The sequence below is a fragment of the Crocuta crocuta genome, unplaced genomic scaffold, assembly GCF_008692635.1.
Source record: "Crocuta crocuta isolate KB4526 unplaced genomic scaffold, BGI_CrCroc_1.0 scaffold148, whole genome shotgun sequence".
Taxonomy (NCBI): Eukaryota; Metazoa; Chordata; class Mammalia; order Carnivora; family Hyaenidae; genus Crocuta; species Crocuta crocuta.
In genome coordinates, this window is record NW_027532416.1 from 652,231 (window position 1) to 675,253 (window position 23,023).

General features: G+C 33.6%; 1 protein-coding gene across 1 annotated transcript in view; it reads right to left on the bottom strand.

Moving 5' to 3' along the window:
- Positions 1–23,023, bottom strand: part of TMEM135 (transmembrane protein 135) — a 234,669-nt gene that overhangs the window by 75,877 nt on the left and 135,769 nt on the right. Inside the window, exon 6 of the mRNA XM_077778976.1 lies at positions 6,630–6,676. Coding sequence (XP_077635102.1) covers positions 6,630–6,676 — 47 coding nt within the window. The remainder of the gene's footprint in view (positions 1–6,629; positions 6,677–23,023) is intronic.

The window sequence follows — 23,023 nt, forward strand, 5'->3', positions numbered from 1 at the left end:
AAACTTTCCCATTGTCTGGTCTCTCTTGTCTAAAAAAAATAATAAACTAAGAAAGAATCCAAAAGAAAAACCTTAATCTTGTAACAACTTGCCTTTCTCCTCTCAAATTTCTTGAGTTTATTGTACTTATTCTACCTCCTCATCTCACATTTTGTTTGCATTTATTTAAAAAAAATTCCCAACCTTATTAAAAATAATTGACAAATGTAATTTTATATACTTAAAATGAACATCATGTCACACTTCTCAATCTACTCTTTCAACTACCAGGTTGAAATTTTCTCTACCAGGTTACCACTCCCCACTAAGTGCTACAGCAAATGAACAGTTTTTTGCCTTTATCTTAAAAAATATATTTACAATTTTAACACTAAAAGATAATGTCCTCATTCTTGAAATCCTCCATTTTAATTAACATTCAATAGTTTAAACACAATAATCCCGACTCGGAACCCTACTTCTGTTAAAGTAATAATCTCTACGCCAGGTGCTTGCATATATTAGCTTGGCAGTTTTCACACTGCTGTCGTTACTCATTAGTGGTTCAATGCAGCTTCTATTTAAGCATAAAATAAAATAAATTAGAATAAAAAAGATCTAAATGTATTCAATGCAATAAGGCTATGTATTATTCTGGAAAATTTATGTGTGTGTGTATTCACAATATAAAATGTAGCTCTTAGGGTTATATCCAAAAAAGTCTGAAAGACACTGTCTAATTTAATCACCAGAACCCTACCTATGAGGTCCATATAATAATTTATACTTTTTAATAAACAAAAAAACTGAGTATATAGAAGTTGTATAATCTGTCTGTAGTCAACCAGTTGGACATTCCAGAATAGCCTCTGTTTATCTTCTGATCTCCAAATACCCAAGTATTTGGTATCTATATTTTTCTGTGCAAATCTCTGAAACACACTTCAGTCTCAGTATTTGAAAAAATTGTACTCAATTTCCACACATTTTCTCATTTGCTAATTTCCAGTGTTTCACTCTTCATCATCCAAGCACCAATCCGCATATCTTAGATACAACCACTCTTCACCACATCATTACCATAATAACCTTCAGTCATGACCCACCCTATCTTTCTAGGACAACTGCAACAGTATCCTACCATTACCTGTCATTATTATGCCCCTCCAAACCTCCGATTCACTCTCCACTTTGCTGGAAGAAATCTCTTCAAAATATAAACCTAGGGGTGCTTGGATGGTTCAGTCATTAAGTGTCCAACTTTGGTTTCAGTTCATGCCATGACCTCATGGTTTTGTGTTCAAGCCTCACATCAGGCTCTCTGCTGTCATTATGGAGCCGCTTCTGATCTTCTGTCCCCTTCTCTCTCTGCACCCCTCCTCAAAAACAAATACACTTAAAAGATATTTTAATATATATAAATCTAATTATTTAGGGCAAACTCTACTAAATCTATAGTCAAAGTTTAAAGTTCAAATGCCATAATTTCCTGGAATAGATTTTTGTGTACTTTAGGCAGTACTTTAAAAAACAGAACCTAATTCGTATTTAAAGGACTTTTATTAAAATCAATAATGCTTGAAAGACCCAGATCAAAGGTTTTTTATTTGCTGTTAAAATTACTTCAAAGATACTCGTTTACATCTACAGAGGGATTGATTCAAGAATAATCACAAACGTCTTTCACTCAAAAATTGCAGACAGCCAATAAATAGTGCCATTTTCCTAAACAAAATACATCCATATCTTGAGTATAATGAAAGAGTTTATTATTGGTACCTTCACAGAGAGTTGACTAGAATTCATCAAATGTCAAGCATCAATGCTGTTTCGAAATAATGTTTCAAACACAAAAATAATAAACTTTAATTCATGCTGGTTTCTTTTTTGTTTTGTTTACTTATTTATTTTGAGACAGACAGACAGTGTGAGTAGGGTAGGGGCAGAGAGAGAGGGAAAGAGAGAATCCCAAGCAGGGGCTGGTAGCACAGAGCCCAACGGGGACTCAAATTCACAAAACCAAGAAACCATGACCTGGCCGAAACGAAGAGTCAGATGTTCAACCAACTGAACTACCCAAGCACCCCTGTGCTGGTTTCTAAATAAAAATGGAATGCTTTTCAATGTTTATAGCAGATTAAAGTATGTCTACTGTGAATCAGTCATACACAGTCTGTAGATTATCTGCTATGACAATTCTGAGCCCTTCAATCTACCTGTTTAAACAAACTGTTCAATTTCTTGCTGTCTTTGCAAAGGCAGGTGGAAAGAATTTCTAGCTAGGCACTCACTAGAATGTGATCAGAGTTGTCATAATATGCTTTATGATACCACTTTAAATTAAATTATTTAAAGAAAAGTGAAGCTGAATTACTTCATTTTTCTCAACTATGTGTTCTTCATACACAGATACTTAGAGTTGAAAATAAAACCAATAAAATAAATTGTTTAAAGGTGTAGCATGCTTCATTGTTTTTTTGAGCAGGAATAAGTGTGATAGTTTTGGCATGCTGTTTGCATTGTTGTTGATTCTTCTCTTTGCTTTTTGTTAAAACAAAAGAAAAAAAGAGCTAATGATTCAAAAGAAACTCATTTCTCCACATGACCACTGGAAAGATCCTAATCAACTGAATGAACAACTATAATAAATCCTTGACTTAAAAAAAAAGAAAAAAAACAAGTTGCTTTACCCACTAATACACATCAGGAAGTTTAAAAAAAAAAATGCCTTAAAGGTATGCATGAAACAAAACATTCTACGAAGTTTTCAACCAGCACTTCTGCTTCATAGTGATAGGCATTTTTAAGGCAGTTATGATGACATGCAAAATAATGAAATGATTGAACCAAGGAGGCAGAATCATTATGAAGAATGTCCAGTGGGGTTGTACAGAGAGACTTCTTTCAAAACATCTCCAAAATATTGTACCCCAGTTCCTAACAGAATTGACACCATATGTTGGAATCAAAGGACGTCTGGATGGATGGACGGTCAGTTGGCTAAGAACTCTCTGTACATACTACCTTTTCTCAACCCAAGTCTCCAAAGTTTTCTAAGGATTCCATTTGAATGTAAGCCTTATTTCTAGTATACAGATTGAAAATCAAGATTGCCATGTATGAGAAAATGCATATGGAAAAAAAAACTACCTCTTAAAAAAAAACAAAAGAAGCTTCTGCACAGCCAAGGAAACAACCCAGAAAATTAATAGGCAACCAACGGAATGGGAAAAGATAGTTGCAAATGACATATCAGATAAAGGGTTAATATCCAGAATCTATAAGGAACTCACCAAACTACACGCCCGAAAAACAAACAACCCAGTGAAGAAATGGGCAGAAGATATGAACAGACACTTCTCCAAAGAGGACATCCAGATGGCCAACAGACACATGAAACGATGCTCAGCATCCCTCCTCATCAGGGAAATACAAATCAAAACCACACTGAGATACCACCTCACGCCAGTCAGAGTGGCTAAAATGAGCAAATCAGAGAACTCTAGATGCTGGCGAGGATGTGGAGAAACGGGCACCCTCCTACACTGTTGGTGGGAATGTAAACTGGTACAGCCCCTCTGGAAAACAGTGTGGAGGTTCCTCAGGAAACTAACAATAGAACTCCCCTATGACCCAGCAATAGCACTGCTAGGAATTTACCCAAGGGATACAGAAATGCTGATGCATAGGAGCACATGTACCCCAATGTTCATAGCAGCACTCTCCACAATAGCTAAAACATGGAAAGAGCCTAAGTGTCCATCACCAGATGAATGGATCAAGAAGATGTGGTTTATCTATACCATGGAATACTACATGGCAATGAGAAAGAATGAAATCTGGCCATGTGTAGCAACATGGATGGACCTTGAGGGTGTTATGCTGAGCGAAATAAGTCAGGCAGAGAAGGACAAATATCATATGTTTGCACGTATAGGAGGATTAGGAGGAACTTGACGGAGGAACAAGGGGGAGAAGAAGGGCGGAAATGGTGGGGGAAAGGGAGAGAGGCAAACCATGAGAGACTCTTGAATGCTGACAAAAACTGAGGACTGATGGATGTGGGGGGAGGGGGGGATGGGCATGGAGGAGGACACTTGTGGGGATGAGCACTGAGTGTTATGTGGAAACTAATTTGACAATAAACTATTAAAAAAAAAAACAACAAAAGAGCTATTCAAAAGTAAGATACTTTCATTATACATTTTAATAGCCATAATTTTAATACCAAGAACACTGGGTTGTTTCTTAAGTAAATTCATACTGTAACCATCACATCCTCTATGTCATTTTTAGAAAATATTTATGGAACTACTTCCTCAAGTTCCTTCTCGAAATAAATAAAATTGGTACATCCTTCTCTCTATTGAAAGAAAATCTACTTCTATTTCCCTTTTTCCTTTTTCTAGGCTAGGATAAAAAGACAAGTTGATTAATTTCTAACATATAATGTTTCCCTCTCTTTTCCAAAGGAAGTGCTATAAATGGGGGCCAAGGGACAATATCATTTGATACTTATCTAATTTTATACAAGTAAAATTAAAATTGTTAATAAATGGAAACAATGTGACCTCAAATACCCATATTATAAACTTGAATTTTAAGAATATAATATTCTAATGCAATTAGATTTACTAACTCCTGTGTACAATATTGTTTGTTCATTCCAAACACATGCCGGAGTTCAGCCAAACATGTAGCAGTGTTCTGTTTGATTGTAGTACTTTATAAATGGTTTTATTTTCCCATTTGCCAAACCTCTTTTGTTGAGTTATTCAAACTAACTTCTGCCAAGAACACTAGGAATTTGGTGATAGTGCTTCTTTTAGGAGAAAACAACCCCTTTCCTCAGAAAACGGGAAATGTTTATCTTGGCACTAAAACCTTGTATTGAGCCTTCTGGAAAGTATTTTAAATTGTTGTTTTTAACCTAGACTTTGTGACTGAAACAGGAAAAGGTTTCATAGCTCTACACCAAAATACATATTTATAGGGCTGATTCTTTCTACACCAAAAATACTACATTGATGGCAGCAGTTTTCAAAGTATGATTTCCTAGGACTATGCTAAAACTTGGGTATTATCACTATCTTCAACATACAACTTGTTTTTAAACCTCAAAACTGATGACCAAGAAATGCTAAATGATGGTCAAATATGCTATCTTTAAGTGTCATACTGGGAAGGATTGTTGCATTTACTATCTGTTCATTTAGGAATTTTCACAAAAGGAAAATTTACTGGATATTGTACTTCCCTTCTGTGCATATCAACAAAAGAGAGGTTTCTAAGTTTTCAGCTTTTTATATTTTCCCCACTAGGTATGCTTTATCTTCAGACTAGATAGACATAAAGATCAGCCAGGTGAACTTTTTGCAATATTGTCCTACTAATAAATATGAATACAACATGAAGTTTTGGGAAATTGATGCAATGATATAGTTCTTGTCCTTAACTCCTCTACTTTACTACTAGTAATTCTAACAATTTCACAAAGATCCCTAGAGAGCTGCTGAAAGACTCCTAGAGAGCTGAAATGAGTTTTCAGTCACTAATAACCAAGAAAATACTATGCACTCATTACCAATCCTTTGCAAATCAAGTCCTCCCTACTCTGAAATTTGATCCATTTTTCCCCTTCTAAGGGCCATGCTGTCCCTTTATAAGAGTAACAGGAGCAGTACCACTTTATATGTGCATATAAAATATCTGATAAAGTCATAATAAGTTAAAACCATATCACTGTGCTTATCAAATCAAGTATTTATTAGGGTGTTCTGGCAGGAAACTAACTGTTTTAAAATTCTGGTATGGTTGAATTGTCTCATTTAGGTAAAAAGAAAAAAATAAAGGTATCTACCAAATATATCTTATTAAAACATGTAACTGCCTTTGTCAATCAAATAAAATTTTAATTTTAAAAGTTTGGTCCTTCCTGCTGTGATTGAATTCTGCCTATATCCAGGAAAACCAAGAAAAAGTCTACTCAAATTAGTGTAATAAGAGTGAAATAAATGGGAATTACTGCTATCACTGACAATAAAGGTTATGAAGGAGTGGACTCTTCCCAGTAAAAAAACCCATTCCTGTACTGCTACGGTTATATAGTGATTCCATTTGAATCCTTCTTATTGACCTTGAAATCTTAAGCGATCCTAACCCTCCTCTACAGACCTCACAGTTTCAGTGTCAATGGGAAACAGAACTCTGACATTATGGATTAATTCAACGTGCTGGGTTATCCCTACAGAAGATTTAGATTAAGCTCTACCATCACTTTTCTCTCATTTAAATCTAAAATGCTGACTGCTTTATAAGGAGAATGAAGAATACCTAAAATCAGGTCCAGAAAAAACAAAAACTCACTTGTCAAAAGTTGAGACTATTAACTTACATAATCAGCTTTCCAAGATGAACCTGTAAGTAGAATGTGAAAAAACAACAGATCTTCCTTCCCTCCCTCTATTCACTAAGAAGCAGTGATTCATCTCTAACTACTTTAGAGTGAAGAAAAAAACAAAACAAAAACAACTCATGCCACTTGTGAGAAACAATTATATAGGGAAAAACTTTAGTTGTATGGCCGATTCAAAAAACTACAAAGGAACACTCTTTTTTCTATTAAGATAAATAGGTATAACAGGACATACCTGAAAAAGAACATGTACATGGCAGCTGTGATGCAGAACAAAAGGACCTACAACAAGGAGAAAATATATTACTTGCAAAAGAACACTGACATCATCTTTGTGTCTTTCTTTTCAAATTTTGATTCCAGTATAGTTAGCACACAGTGTTACATTAGTTTCAGGTGTACAATATAGCAATCCAACACTTCCATACAACACCTGGTGCTCATCACAAGTGTCCTTCTTAATCCCCATCACCTAGGTAACCCATGCTCCAACTCACCTCCCCTCTGGTAACCACCAATTTGTTCTCTCTAATTGAGAGTCTGTTTCTTGATTTGTCTCCCTCTTCCTCTTTTTTCCCTTTACTCATTTGTTTCCTTTGTTTTTCTTTTGTTTGTTTCTTAGATTCCACATGGAGGTAATATTATATGGTATTTATCTTTCTCTGACTTATTTCACTTAGCATAATACTCTGTAGCTCCATCCATGTCATTGCATCATTTGTGTGTTATGAAAGCAAAATACCCTTGTATTTCTTGTGCCTGAAACAACTTAAAGATGTGCAAAACTAGTCATGCACGTATCACATTCCCTTTCAAATAAGCCATATTAAGGCAATAATGAGTCTGCTCATACACACACACACACACACACACATACACACGCACAAATTATGTAATTATGCACATTATACAATATGTATATATATGTTGTAAATATATATATATATTTATATATATATATAGACTGGGTAGAAGGGTAACATGGTTCAAGAGGAATAGTGAATAGTGAAGTTTTAAAATTATCTCTAAGAATGCCTGAAGAAGCATAAATATTAAAGAACAAAGATATTTGTTCATTTATATAATGAAGTTAGCAAATAAATCATAAAGCTTATTAACTATTATACCAAGATGATGAGATTTTTTTTTTCAAATGTAAAATACAGTTCAGTTGTCAACCAATTCTAATCAATAAGAAAAACTCCTAAAAATATAATCATCCTTTGTGGGATACAGACTAGCTGTAAAACAAAATTCCTCTAAGAGCAGGCATCCAAACACAGTAAATCTAAATTTAAAAAGCTCCTTTTATTTATTTATTTTTTTAATNTTAAATACATCACACCAAACACAATATAATAAGGTGGATATGTAAAGAATTCAGAATCCAACTCCTGACCAAAAGCTTAGTTATGCCAACAAATTGGACCTCCATAAGTTGTTTTAAATCACTGAAAAACGTGCTTGTTTCAGCAGCACATATATTAAAATCACTGAAAAACAAGTTGTAAAATGTGTTCTTATGTTAACAATAGTATAAACTGAAACATGATTGTCAATGGCCTCACATCACAGACAAATGACAAATGAGGAATCTTTAACTGTAAATGGCTTACCACAAAGTACAACAAAAATGAATACAGGGGAAAATAGTGTTTTAGAACTTCCAACACAATTTCTAGTCAACTTAAGGACTATTATTATTTATTATATCTATCATTTATATCTATATATTATATATTTATTTATATCTATATTATTTATTATATAGAAAACACATAAAACCTTCTTCTCTGTATAAAGTATATAAAATCTCATTCTAATAAACACACACAAAATCTTCTGTCCTCTCTCCTTCCTTTTCTCTTTTCCTTTGCCTTAAAAAACATCCTATCAGTGATGCATAAGGTTCATTATCAGTTCCTGTAAACATAACTTAGAGTACATGGAATAACTTTCAATTAATGATTAACAAATTAAAAATTAAAATCCAAGGGAGTTGGTATACTAGCTATAATTTGCCACCCAATGACTCAGATCACGAAACTCAACTTTTAGTTCCCTATCATTCTATACCCTCTGGGCAAAGCCTTACTTCCCAGATGTTCAAGGTTTCATTCTTTCCCTGAATTCGTCATTTTCCTCCCTTGCAGACCCACTTACAAACCTCTCTAGAAGTGTTGCAATAATCTTTTCCATGCCCTTTACCTTTCTCTAAGGAAAATTTCCTTAGTCTCTCTCAAAATGTTGCTATACTCTATCCTAATATTCTAAACCTATCAATGCTCATGTTAAACTAACATTTATCTTTGTGGAATAATACACACAAAAATGGGAAAAAGTACAATGTTTAAGACTTCAAGCTCTGGAATATATAAGATCTGGGTTTGAATCTAGTTGTATGTTACTTTCAATGCCTTATCTAATTTCCCTAAGACTTAGATTTCTTGTCTATAAAGTGAGAATTGAAGTTCTCTTTTTTATACAGTAGAGATTCAAGAGATGAAACTCTGTACAAGCTGGGGGGGGGAGAATCTAAAGAATATTAATGTACAGTAGATCAATTCATTTAACAGTTATTTACTGAATGCCTAATATGTTCTAGGCACTGTTCTAGAACCTACAATAGTACACAGAATGGGCGAAGTCCTCGTTCTAATGAAAGTTATTTTTTAGTCAGGTGAAAGAAGATTAAAAGAAAATACTATGTTAGATAGTAATAGCAGTTTGGGAGAAAAAGAAAGCAGGATAAGGAAATAAAGTGCAGGAGAACAGGCACTGTGGTTTTATATGAAGTGGTCAAGGAAGCCGAGACTCAGTAGAGACACTGAGGAGATGAGGAATAAGCAAGGGGACTACATCAAAGGAACCACTGGAAAGATTCTAAGTTTTATTATGAAAAGTGTTCAGTATTGTGTTAATTAAAGGTGCTAAAGAAAATATTTAATTTTTAGAGACATAGTGTTTTGAAAGCTTTTTAAATTAGTTTTGCTAATTTATTAAACAGTCTTCAAAAAATGCTTTTCCAAATAAAATGTACATCTGCAGTTAAATAAGGAAGAACATTTTCTGTTTTTCAAATTTCAGAATTTGAATGCGAAGGGAACTTAGATAAACCCTATGTTTTTTTCATGTCAGGAAACTAATATACTGAGAAGAAATGTGATACATCCATGCTTACCCCAGTAACTGTATCTTGTATTTCCGTCATTAAACAAATATTGGTCAAATGAGTTACTCTATGGCTGCTCTGTACAGAAAATACTTAAATACAATTTAGACCCTCAAGGAGCTTACAGATACTGACTGACTGCTTCAAAGTCCAAATCTTTAGCTAGTAATTCACATGTGGCTAAATTTTTAATAGCTTTATTGAAGTAAAATTACCATATTTAAAGTACATGTTTTTGTATATCTTGATATAGGTATATATACCTATAAAATCATCCTCATAATCAAGATAATGAACACGTTTCACATCCAAAAAGTTCTTAACTGCATTCCCTTATTATCATCTTCATAGCTGCAGAATCTATCGTAATGTCACCTCATTTCCAATATTAGTAGTTTGTATCTTATTTTCTTGATCAGTCTAGGTACAGATATATTAACTGCACTGATTTAATCAAAGAACAAACTTGGTTTAAATAATTTTCTCTGTTGTTTTTCTGTTTCTATTTCATTGATTTCAATTTGATTTTTATTAGTTTCTTTTTCTGTTTGCTTTAGATTTCATTTGCTTTTGTTTTCTTATTTTCTTACAGATAGAAATTTAGGGCATTGATCTAAATTTTTCTTTTTTAATATCAGTATATAATGCCAAAATTACCCACTGTATATGGATCCTGGTAATTTTGATAAGCTGGTTATTCATTTTTGTTTATTCAGAATACTTCTTTTAATGTATTTATCTATTTATTTATTTGCAGGGGGTGGAGAGGGAGGGAAAGAGAGAATCCCCAACAGACTCCATGCTGTCAGTACAGAGCCTGATGCAGGCCTCAATCTCATGAACTGTGAGATCATAACCCGAGATGAAATCAAGAGTTGGATGCTCAACTGACTGAGCCACCCAGGCACTCAGAATACTTTCTAGTTTTGCTTTTGCTTACTGCTGTGATCCATGACCTAATTAGAAGTATATTAATTTCCGAATATTTGGGGATTTTCAGTGACCTTTCTGTTGTTATGACTTATTTGATTCTATTATGGTCAGAAAGTATTTTATGACTTGATAATTTCTAAATTTATCAGGGTTTATTTTGTGTCCCAGAATATATTAGAATATATTTAATTTTTTGGTAAATACCCATGTGTATTTTATTAATTTTTTAAAGTTTATTTTTCTTCTTTAGTAATCTCTATACCCAAAATGTGGCTTGAACTCCCAATGGTGAAATCAAGAGTCACATGCTCCTTAGACTGAGCCAGTCAGGTACCCCACCCCGGAATCATGTGCATTTGAAAAGATTGTGCATTCTACTTTTGCTGGGCAGAGAGTATCAATTAGGTCAAGTTGGTTGACAGTGTAGTTCAAATATTCCTTATCCTTAATGATTTGTCTACCTGTCAATCAATTATTGAGAGAAGTTATCAAAATGTCTTGCTGTAATTGTGGAGCTAGTTGTCTTCACAATCTCTCCTTGCAATTCTATCACTTTTTCCTGGATGTATTCTGAAGCTCTGTTTTTAGGAACATAAACATTTAGAATTATGTCCACTTTATCATGATGAAATCACCTTATCTCTGATAATACTCCTTTGCTCTGAAATCTATTTTATCTGACAATAACTCCAGATTTCTTTTGATACTATTATCCATATTTTTAATTTTAATTGATGGAGTCTTTATATTAGAAGTTCATTGTGCAAAGGCATCTTGTTGTTTCTTGTTTTTTATTCTATCTGAAAATTCTCCATCTCTTCACTGGCAAAGAGTGTTTAACATGACTATATGTAAATATAGATTTAATTCGGAATTAAATCTATCACTTGGTCTTTATTTTTCTATTGTTTCTCATTTGTTTCGTTTTCCTCCTTTCTACCTCTTGTGGACTGAGTATTTATAGGACTCCACTTTTTCTCCTTTGTTGGCTTATTTTAGTGTTTGTTTTAGGGTTTACAGTGTAGATCTTTAAATTGATACAGTCTCCACTCAGGGGATATTATAACCACTTAATATATGATACAGATCTTTACAACAGTAGCCTTCCATTTCTCTTCTCCTGATCTTTGTACAATTGTTGTCCTCTATCATACTTTAACCTATATTATAAAATGACTACACTGTAACCCTTTTTCTTTACAAATGTAGATCTAAAAAAATTTCCTTCGTTTTCAAAGATATTTTTGCAGAGTGTAGATTTCTAGGTTGATGGATCATTTTATTTCAGTAGTTGGCTCAACAAATGTCACTCTAATATCTTCTTACAATTTGATTATGATGTGCTTTGGAGTAGGCTTCTTCATGTTTCTTGTACTAGGGCTTCATTAAATTTCTTGGACCTATGAGTTTACAATTTTCACCAAATTTGAAAATGTTTTAGCCATAATTACATCAGCTATTTTTTCTTCCCTCCTTTTGTCCTTTAGCTCTAATTAATGTAAAATAGGTCTCCTGAAGTTGTCCCACAAGAAATGTTCTCTTTATCTTGTAAAAAAAAAAAATTCTTTTTACAGTGTTTCATTTTGGGTTGTAGAAACAATTTATCAATTTTTTTCTCCTGCAATGAATGCCATTAATGCATTTTCCATCTGATACACTGTAATTATCATCTCTAGAAGTCTGATTTAGATTCCCCCATTTTCCATGTCTCTAACTTTTTGCAACTATGGAATTCAGATACAATAAATCTTTTTAATGTCCTTGCCTGCTAAGTCTAACAGCTTTGTCATTTGGGTTTGGTATCAATTGACAAATTTATCTTCTCCTTACAGGTTAAATTTTATTTCTTACTGCATGCCCAGTAGTTCTGATTGGATAACAGACATTCCGAATTTTACCTTGCTTGAGTACTGGATATTTTTGTATTCTCATAAATCTTCTTGAGCTTTGTTCTGGGACACAGTTATTTGGAAACAGTTTGATTATTTAAGGATTTACTCTTAAGATATTTTAGGAGGGAGTAGAGTACTACTCAATTTAGAGCCAGTTACTCTCCATCACTGAGATAAGACCCTTCTGTGTACTTTAACCAGTGCCACAAGAATCTTGAGATTTTCCAGTCTGGCTATTAAAAACAGACACCATTCCTGCTGCTATCTGAATGCCAAGCAATCAAGTAAGGACCTCGGATCCTTTCAGGTTGTTCTTTCCTTGGCTGAGGGCATTACCCTCAGGTACAGGCCCTAACCTGTAAGCAGCTGATCACTTTTCTCTCTGGTCTTCTATTCTGTGAACTCTATCCAACACTGTTTTCTCTCACACTCTACTCTGTTTCTTCAACTCGGAAAGTCCTTGACTTTGTCTGAATGCCTCTTCTTAGATCCAAGCCTGGAAACTCTAGCAAGCTAGCATACTCATTTGTTTCCCAGCTCTGAGGGTCCTCTGCCCTTTGGTGTCTAATGTCCAGGACCTTGAGATTACTGTTACATGTGTTGCAATTTGGTTGCTGTGGCTCTAAGAATAAGGGTTACCTGGATCAACCTGTAACTGTTATTACATCAATGACAGAAGCAGCGTGTGGCTCTTTATATTTAATTTATAATTAAATAATATTAAAATTCAGTTCCCCATTCACACTAGTCATACTTCATGGAATCAAAAGCCACATGTGGCTGTGGATATTATAATAGAACAGCTACAGAATATCTCCATTACTGCAAAAAATTCTATTAGACATGCCTGGCTAGTGAATGGTAGTTTCACTGTGAATTGTGGTAATGTTATGTAGCACTTAAAATATTCTAACTTTAGTTGTAAAATAGACATCTACATACATCTATTTTTATAGTTTACACTTTTATGTCTGAATCAACACAAAATTTATAGTCCTACCACTTACTTTACTAATTTGTAGAAACAATACAATATCATCTATTACATATATGTAAGGATTAAATGAAATAACATGCAAAAAGCCTGAAAGTTACTAGTATATCAAACATGCTCAGTAAATAATAACTATTAACAAAAAATAATTTCTCTGCAATTCTCTTCCATTTCACAACCATTGCACAATACAGTTACAAAGAATAAGGAATTTTGCAATTGCTTTTTTCACTTTAAATTTTTAACGTTTTTTAACTCAAAAAGTAATGTAGGACATGCTACAACATAGATGAACCTTAAAAACATTATTTAACTGAAAGAAACTAGTGACTCCATGTTGTATACCATTGATATGAATTCAAGAATAGACAAATCTATTTACAGAAAGTAGAGTTAATGGATGTCTAGAGCTAGGGAAATGAGGTGGCAGCAACTGTTTGTTAATGGTACAAAGTTTCTTCTGGGTGGGTGATGAAACGTTTCTAAAATTAGATTGTATGGATAGATGCAGAACTCTATAAATATACTAAAACTCATGTAATTAACACTACAAAATGGAAAATTTTAAAGCATGTAAAGTACATGTCAAAAAAAACCCTATTCAAACTGCATTTTTACAAAATACATATGCAACAATAAAAACAAAACTGCAAACTAAACAACAAAAATACAATGAAAAGAAAGTTCCCTCCTATTCCAGATCTCTCATATCCTGTCTGTGCATACTAATAAAGTATGTTTTATCCTTTCCTTTTAAATTTTACACACACCTATATGGAAATGCTGACATTTCTTAAAACAGTCTATGACTAGATTTTTGGAGTGGATGGAGCCCATAAATACTGAATACCTAAGTACATTTTATAAACATGTGCACTTACATCTCTTGAGGTAAATTCTTAGATGTGAATCCACTGCATTAAGGCCTGTGAGCATTTTTAATTTTGATGCACTCCCATCAACAGTATTGAAAGTACCTACTTCCTTACACTAGCTATTTCCCTATACACAGAAAAACTGTGTTTTATCAAACTGTTTTATCCTTACCAATCTGATAGATGAAAGAGGTGATATCTCATATTATGGTTGCATTCTTCTATCAGTGAAACCAACCCTCCTAGATGAGTTTTGGTCAGTTGGCTTAACTCTTTTTCATACCCTTTGCCTATTTGTGGATTGTTGATCTGTTAGAAAACATTCTTATTTTCTGAAACTGCATATATTTATAGAAAAACTTAGAATAAATTTTATTATTATCTATTTGTACTAAGAATAGGAGTGGTTAAATAAAAGTAATCATGTGAAAGAAATCTCATAATATACTCAGCCAAAAAAACATTGTAAGCCAAGAGTATACATAAAGTATAACAAATAATGTGAAAATAAAGCTCATTCAGCTGAAAAACACTGTTTTTTCTGGAATGCATTTTTAGGAAGTGATTGTTTTACAATACAGGGCTTCTGCTATAAAGCTTACAAAACTTCCCAAAAAATTGTACTATTACTCTCCTCACTATGTCACTGGGAATTTTATCAAAACTATCCCCTCTCGAGGCTCTAACAAAGAAACAGTATCACAATATATGAATACTTTAAAATCCTAAAAACAATCAGAAATATTAAAAAAAATGTAAATATGGCCCAACGTGAATATGTCCTGGAAAAGAAAGCTGTTTTTACCATTAAGCCTCAAAATGGTTAAAACACATATCCTGACGTCATTTTAGAGCCTACTAGACATGGTGCATTTAACTATTTCCTACCACAGAGCTCTCCTGCTTTTCTTTAACGTACACAATTAAATGTTCTTTGTCCCTGATCACTTCTTGAGTATATCCAAAGAAACGATACCCTTTGCTGCATGGCCTTCATTACCCATCAAGCCCATCTTCATCCCCACCCTCCCCCCATCCGTTGAGCCTTCTTCTTCCATTATGCAAATAAATACTGAAATCTCATTTCTGTTTCTGGAAAAGAAGCAACAAACTTCCCCTTGTTCACGTGTACTTTATTCATATTTTAGCCATGTATCCAACCCACCCATTCACAAAAACTGATCTGATGTCTATGTGTTTCCAACACTTTGTGACTTATCAAGTCAAAAAGTGAAAAAGAACAAAGAACCACAAGTTCTCACCCTCATTTACGTATTTATTCAGTACTTGCTGTATTGCCACTATATTGGGGAAACAAAACTACATAATACTCAATACCTGTTGCCCTTCTGAGGTCAGTCTAGAGGAAATGTAGGCACATTAACAAACCATTCCAATACAATACACAAGGACACAATATTTACACTTCACTGTATAAGAGGTACTCACCAAAACACCTCACTGTGTTATTACTGTATTCAACATATTTAGGCAATGCTTTTTTGGCCATCTATATACCTTTCTTAATGTCTGCACCAAAACTTAAGTGGAATACAGGAAGTGTATTCCACTTAAGTGGAAGGCCAAAGCCTTCGCTTCACCTAATTCTATACATGGATAGATTTCTTTATATGTAACTTTTGGATAACGATGTTCGTTTCTAATTATAGAACCCATCTTCCAAAAAACTAAATAGTACTCTCATTCATACACTTTGTAAAAGGCTGAACTTCAGACTCTAAGCATCTTTACACTTTTTTGCAAACACAGACCACTGCATGGCCTCTTGGAGACACCATTCTTATCGGATGAATGTTATCGTAATTTGCTATATATATATTTTTTACTTTGAACACACAATGTATCATTATCATAATACTGATTGGCTTTAGATAATTAGGCATAATCTTAAATAGCACTATTCCCATGTTAAATAGCTATGTATTGCTTTATAATTTTAAAAAATCTTAGGTAATTAAAATCTCATTTAATATATAGTCCATCTTTATAATCTATCTCTTTGTTTTAGACTGGCAGTTTTACTTACTGATTTTTTTTTTAAATTTCCCAATACAGAGACAGTACAAAATACCTTATGGGGAATTTTAGAGCCACAAATGCCAGACTTGAGGTAAGAAAGAAGTCTTGGATCTCCAGAGTAAGACTATAAACTTGATCAAATCACTTCCATTTTTTATTTATTTTTATCTTTTTTTAATTTTAGAGAGAATGCACATGCATGAGCAGGGGATAGGGGCAGAGGGAGAGAGAGAATCTCAAGCAGATCTTGATCCAATGACCATAGGATCAAGATCTGAACCAAAATCAAAAGTCCACCATTCAAACGGAACCAGCCACCAGGCGCCCCAAATCACATCCACTTTTTAAACCTTAACTTTTTCATATTTAAAAGAAGTTATATTAATCTTTAGAATTTTTCATAACTACAAAATTCTATGATTCCATATGTCAATTTTTTCACCATAAAATAAAGTTATTTCAAAGCAAACAGTCACTAATATGTCATGAGAAAATCTCAGAATATATGTATATACTAGGCAAATTAAAGTATGACAATAACTTGGGGCCAGTCTTTTCCTTGCACTGCTCACTATTCTTGATTTATATATTCAAGGTCAGCACACAGAGTTGGGCAACACATTAGCCTTGAAAATTTCCAGCTGTAACAAGAGTTAGGTTAGATAGTGGCTGGGAAGTATCGCCTATGTGATATCCTATTTTTTTATGGTGAGTAAACTGTACTTTGTTTTCCATAAAAATGAAACAATTTAAAGTATACAACTATGAAAAATTTCAGTACACAGGAACTAATACAACTTACAAGTTAATTCCTTATAACAACAAATTCTAATTCTGTTAGCAGGTTTTTAAAAAACAAATAGTGTTAAACAATTTACTATTTAGGACTACAGATAAAAGTTTATACATAGAAACAGTGCTTATTAAAAATTTTTTTTAACTTAATGGTCAAGTAAAAGCCAAGACATGAATTTATTCACTGAACACTGAAACTATATTCTCAGAACTGGGCTATAAAAACCAATTAGACATTATCATTACATACCCACAACATTTTATTTGCATCTCAACTACAATCAAGTAAAGGCAATACAGTTTACTGGAAGTAAGGTTTGAACACTGACTTAGATTTAAAAGTTAACGATATTCAACTGCTTCCTTCCCCACATACCCATTTCTCTACTGTATGGTCAATTCACCGGTCATTAAAAATGCTCAGGGCACCTGGGTGGCTCGGTCAGTTAAGTGTCTGACTTCTGCTCAGGTCACGATCTCACGGTTCATGGGTTCGAGCCCCACATTGGGCTCTGTGCTGACAGCTCAGAGCCTGCAGCCTGCTTCAGATTCTGTGTCTCCCTCTCTCTCTGCCCCTCCCTCTGCAGAAGCTCTGTCTCTGTCTCTCAAAAATAAACATAAAAAATTTTTGGAAAAAAAAGTCATTAAAAAACAAACAAGAAAAGAACTAAGTATGAAAAGGAAGCCTAAATAAACCATGGAAGAGTTTAAAGATAGAAAGTCAGTAAAGGTTACTCAAGACAATCATAAGGACCAGAGAACATGGAAAAAGAAGAAAGCAGAGGAATAAAACAGGTAATAAGCTGCTACCGATAACAGTGCCAGGTACTATAAAAGATATTTTTAAAATACTGTCGATGTTTAACCCCAACAATAGCACTTTAAGGCAGGTTTCTATCACTCCCATTTTAACGATGAGGCAATTGGGCTTAGAAGATAAATTACTGACCTAAAATTACAGAACATTTAAGTGGTGGAAGACTATTCTGATTTCAAATTCAAGGCTTTGAATTATACTCCTTTGCCTCCAGAAAATATTTTATTCTTACTAACTCTGATTGAATGATAACAGTGCTTCCATGATAAGAATAATCCCCTAATGCTTCCAATGTATTATTTTTTAAACAGTGTCTGTCATTTTTAAAAAAGGAAATAAGGGGAATTTTTTTAGAGTTCAATATAATAATAATTAAAATAACAGTGTTGGGGCACCTGGGTGGCTCAATTGGTTGAGCATCTGACTACAGCTGAGGTCATGATCTCACAGTTCGTGCATTCAAGCCATACATCAGGCTCTGTGCTGACAGCTCAGAGCCTGGAGCCTGCTTCAGATTCTGTGTCTCCCTCTCTCTGACCCTCCCATCTAGCAGGTCTCTCTGATCCTCATGCGCTGTCTCTCTTTCTCAAAAATAAGTAAACATTTAAAAAAATAACTGTTAACAACATTAATTGCCGATATTATTGAATGCTTGCAATATGTTACATGCTGTATTAAGTACTTGACATTGTATCACCTTACGTAGTCTTCAAAATAGCCCTGTGATGTAGGGATTATTATCCCTATTTCAGTGAAGAAGTTTAGAGAGACATAGATAGTTACAGGATTGAGGCAGGTTTAGAAACCAGGTGTGATTCCAAAACCCATGAGCTGTCATGGATTTCTCTCAAAGTTTCCTTTTAAAACCCTCATTAAAGCAGTACAGCTTTTATACATTTCATTCAAATTAATTATGAAACATCTCTTATTTTCATGAACAGCAAATAAAATAGTAAGTTTAGATATAGTCTCTATGTGAAAGAACTACTTGCATAATGAACCAGATTTAAGAAAGGCAAAGATGACAAGAAAATCCCACAATCCTCAAAACTTGTCTAAAATATTTATTCTAGTAAAGAAAAACACATCTAAAAAGCATATTTTTTCATTTCCAAAATAAGTAATTTAAATATTACAATCAAAAATGAAAACAAAACTTAAAACTCTCCATGTTTATATACTGAGATGAGAAAAAAGTGGCATAAGCCAGTTTTCCAGTATGTTTGCATAGCTATGTAAGGGACCATTCTTTGTCCTAATGCCAAACATGTTACCTTTTCAACTGAGAAAAAAAACAAAGAACACAAAAAAGCTTACATGTCATTCAGCACATGGAAGAAAAAGGTTTTATATGGACTCAGAGCAAAGTTAAAGATTAAAACATATTGTGTTTTCAGCAGGGCAAAGCAGACAGCTCACCTAAGTGAAACCTCATTATTATATATGTAGACAATTTGCAGTAGGTTAGTTATTTTCATCCAAATGGTGGTATTACCCTTAACCTCAAATAAGAAACAGGCTTAGGGTGATATTCTGTTTTTCCCTCAGAGACATTAGAAAAATAAATAAATAAGAGCACCCAGATTACTTTAGAAATGTCATAGCAGGACTACACACACACAGTACATAGCAGTATGCAAATCAGATTTTTATCATTTTTAAATTTTATTATTATTTTAATATAATTTACTGTTAAGTTAGCTAACATACAGCATGTACAGTGTGCTCTTTGCTTCGGGAGTAGATTCCCATAATTCATCATTTACAAGTGCCATCCTCAATGCCCATCACCCATTTTCTCCTCCACCGCCCCCATAGTTTTGTCAATTGATAAAGGTAAGAAAGACCATTAGAGTGAGGGTTATTATTATTCTAGCCAAGGTGACCAGTAGGACAGCACTCACTACCTCACCAAACAAAGTTGTGCTTGGACCAAAAACCAACAGCTGCTCTCCACCTGGGTTCCAAATTTTTTAGGTGTCCACTGAGAAGCAACTCAATCCCAAAGCATAATCCACCACAAAACAGCTATTAACAATAAAGAATAAGACATATAATTTCTTTACTGTTGTTTTAAACACAGCATATGGGTAATTTTACTCATGCATTGGTATAATAAAATGTCATTGAGTATTCCCAAATAGTATACCCCATACCCATTCTTTGGGCATATGCTCATTCCAGAATTCATTTGAGAAAATCCTTCCTTGATTAGGCATGGCATTACTCATATCTGTCTTAGTTCTCACTATTTCTATCCAGCTGCTAATTATTCTCTGCACAGGTTCCCACCGACTACCACTTCTTCAGGGGGTAAAAGGTCCAGAACTGATGGACTGTTTTATATTGTTTTGGTTTTTTCTTAATGAATATTTTAAATGTCTTAAAGCATAATGTAGTGAGCATTACCTCTACCAAAAAAAGCAGAGAGGGGTTATAGCTTGTGCTTGAATTCTGAATCAAATGAACCATGGAAGATTTTTCAATCATCTCTTCTAAACTGAATCCACACACAACATTTTTCTTTTTGAGCCTCCTATGCTAATTACATCAAGGAAACACAACAGATCAAGGTCTCTCAGTTATGCTGGGTAACTAATATCAAGAAACCTTCATTTTCTGTGTTGTTTTTTTTCCCCTCCCCAATCAGCAAGACAGATTCAGTACCTACTTTGTCACTAAGAGACACAATGATATTGAAATGTATACTTTTTCAAAATACCTACAAAAGCATCTTAACAGTTTAATAGAAAAGAGAATGATAAAAGAATAAAAAAAATCACCAATACCTTTTAAAAGTCAACTTTGTTCAATACTTAATAGCCCTAGCAATGGGAAGAAGCTTAAATGTTTATCTGGTCTTGTTCCAAGAGTAAAAATGAATTAAGAATAAACAGAAATAAAAATCTAGTACAAATGTAAAATAAAGTTTATATACAGTATTAGCTATTAGTTATGGATTGCAAAATGATTTTAAGCAAAGATATCTAGAGTGGACGTTATTTCTATCATGGAAATTTCTATTGCATGTGGTCAAGATCTTGCATAAATTTGTGTATAGGCAGTTTCAAAGATGAATCTGGACCACATGACCTAATATGCAGGCAGGAAGTGTCTATCTAAAAGTCAAAAACACAACTTTAGGCACTAATACCTGTGAAGGTTCATTCAGACTCTTCACCCCTAAAAAGTACATTACTCTTACAACACTGATGTCAGTACTGTGTAGATATATATGCATGTGTGTATATGTGTCTGTGGAAAGACAGACGTAGATAGGTACATAGGCTGATTTATATTCAACTGTTCAGAATTCTCATACCAAAGGAGAGTATTCCCTGACTTTCCAAATAAACTCAAAATAATGTACTGGTAAACCTGAGTGCAGTCTATACTTGGAGAAATCGCCACCTTGGTTTTTTTTTTTTTCTCCCCACCTTACTTGCTTTTTCATAATGCCTCCACCTAAAAAGATGAGGGGTCTTCACAATGAAGAACGTGATCCTCAAATGGTATTTTAGTCCCTCAGTTATGTTCACAATCATCTACTCCTAAAGAAGTTGTCATAAAAGGAAAAAAAGTTTTCTTTTTCCTTCTCAATCTTGAATTGAACAAAAGTTTTCTTAAACCTTTTCACATTAGCATTCTTAATGTTCTCAGTCTTTTCTAGTAGCAATTAGCATACCTGAAGTTATAACTTACTTCTCTTGCATTGTATTATAAATACATCCACATTAATGTTTATTTAGAAATACCTAAAATGCGAATTTATCCTTACTCTATGTTATATTCCAAAGTAGTACCTTGAAAATGCAGATTATTGGACATATAGACATATGGGACAGATTCATGGTTAAGAACAAAAAACTCATTCATTTAAATGACAGACTTAGTTATTTCTCTCATACAACCCAGATATTTAGCGGTGGCTATTTTTAAAGGTACCTTACAGTTTACAAAGTTAGAGCCTTTTCAAAAATAATTCTACAAAAAGGCATACAGAAAGACATCCGTGGCATATTTCTAAAACACCATGTCCAAACACCATTGTTGCCTCCGGTCACAAAGTTAGAATGAGGTGAACAAAAAATGTAACAGCAGAGCAGAACAGCCCAGTCCACGACTGTCATGCTGGGAAGAGGATTAGAAGTGAAATAGACTAACCTTTTAAAAAGTAAGTCCCCACAACACCCAAAGCACTTTGAAACTGATACGACATGGGCTTTTCAGCCTTCAAAATTTAATTAGTAACAATAAACCAGACTAATTGGGAGTAGAAGCTGCAAAGTTCTGAAGAGCATTTCTAACTGTAATTTTCTCAGTGTATTAAATATAGGGCATGGCAAAAATGAGGTATGTATGTATGTAAGCCAACATTTTCACATGGAAATTCTGTCTATAACAACAAATAGTCTGATTAATATTTTAATAGAAAAGGCCCCTAAGGAAAGCAGGTGGTTCCTGGTACACACAGTCTCAGTGTCTGAGCTGTCCTAAGTGTACATTCCTTCATCTTAATCAAGCTAGGAGCCAAAGTATAAACTGGCATTTGTGGGAGTATGATTTCATTATTATAAAAATGAAAAAGGGTACAAGGACCAGTTTTTAAATGAAATCTAAACATTAAAATATTGGCAATTATTCTGCTTCAAAAATTTCATTAGAAATAAGATGTTTATATATATTGAGACCTAGCTGAGCAAAAAAAATAAATTCTTCAATTAAATATACTCAGTATTTGGTAGTGAGCATAGTATGAATGACTAGAAGAAAACTTTTCCCATGATCTCTAACAATAAGGTGAAATTTATACTTGATTTTGGATTGTTAAGTCACAAATTAAACTGCATTTAAATTTGTTAAGTCAAATTAAACTACAAATTAAAGCATTTTATTTATATCAATTAAATTTCAACACAAAATTACTGCCTGATTCCATTTCTGCACACATATGTAAATAAAACTGATGGTCAGCTAACCTTCAAAAACTAAGTGATCTCCTTAAGGCCTTATAAATTTAAGGTCTTATTGCCTATACTTTAACTTCACATATCTAAAACTCAGCTAGTCAATAAGCTTAATTACCTAAAATGGCAGTTTTGTTTTTTAAG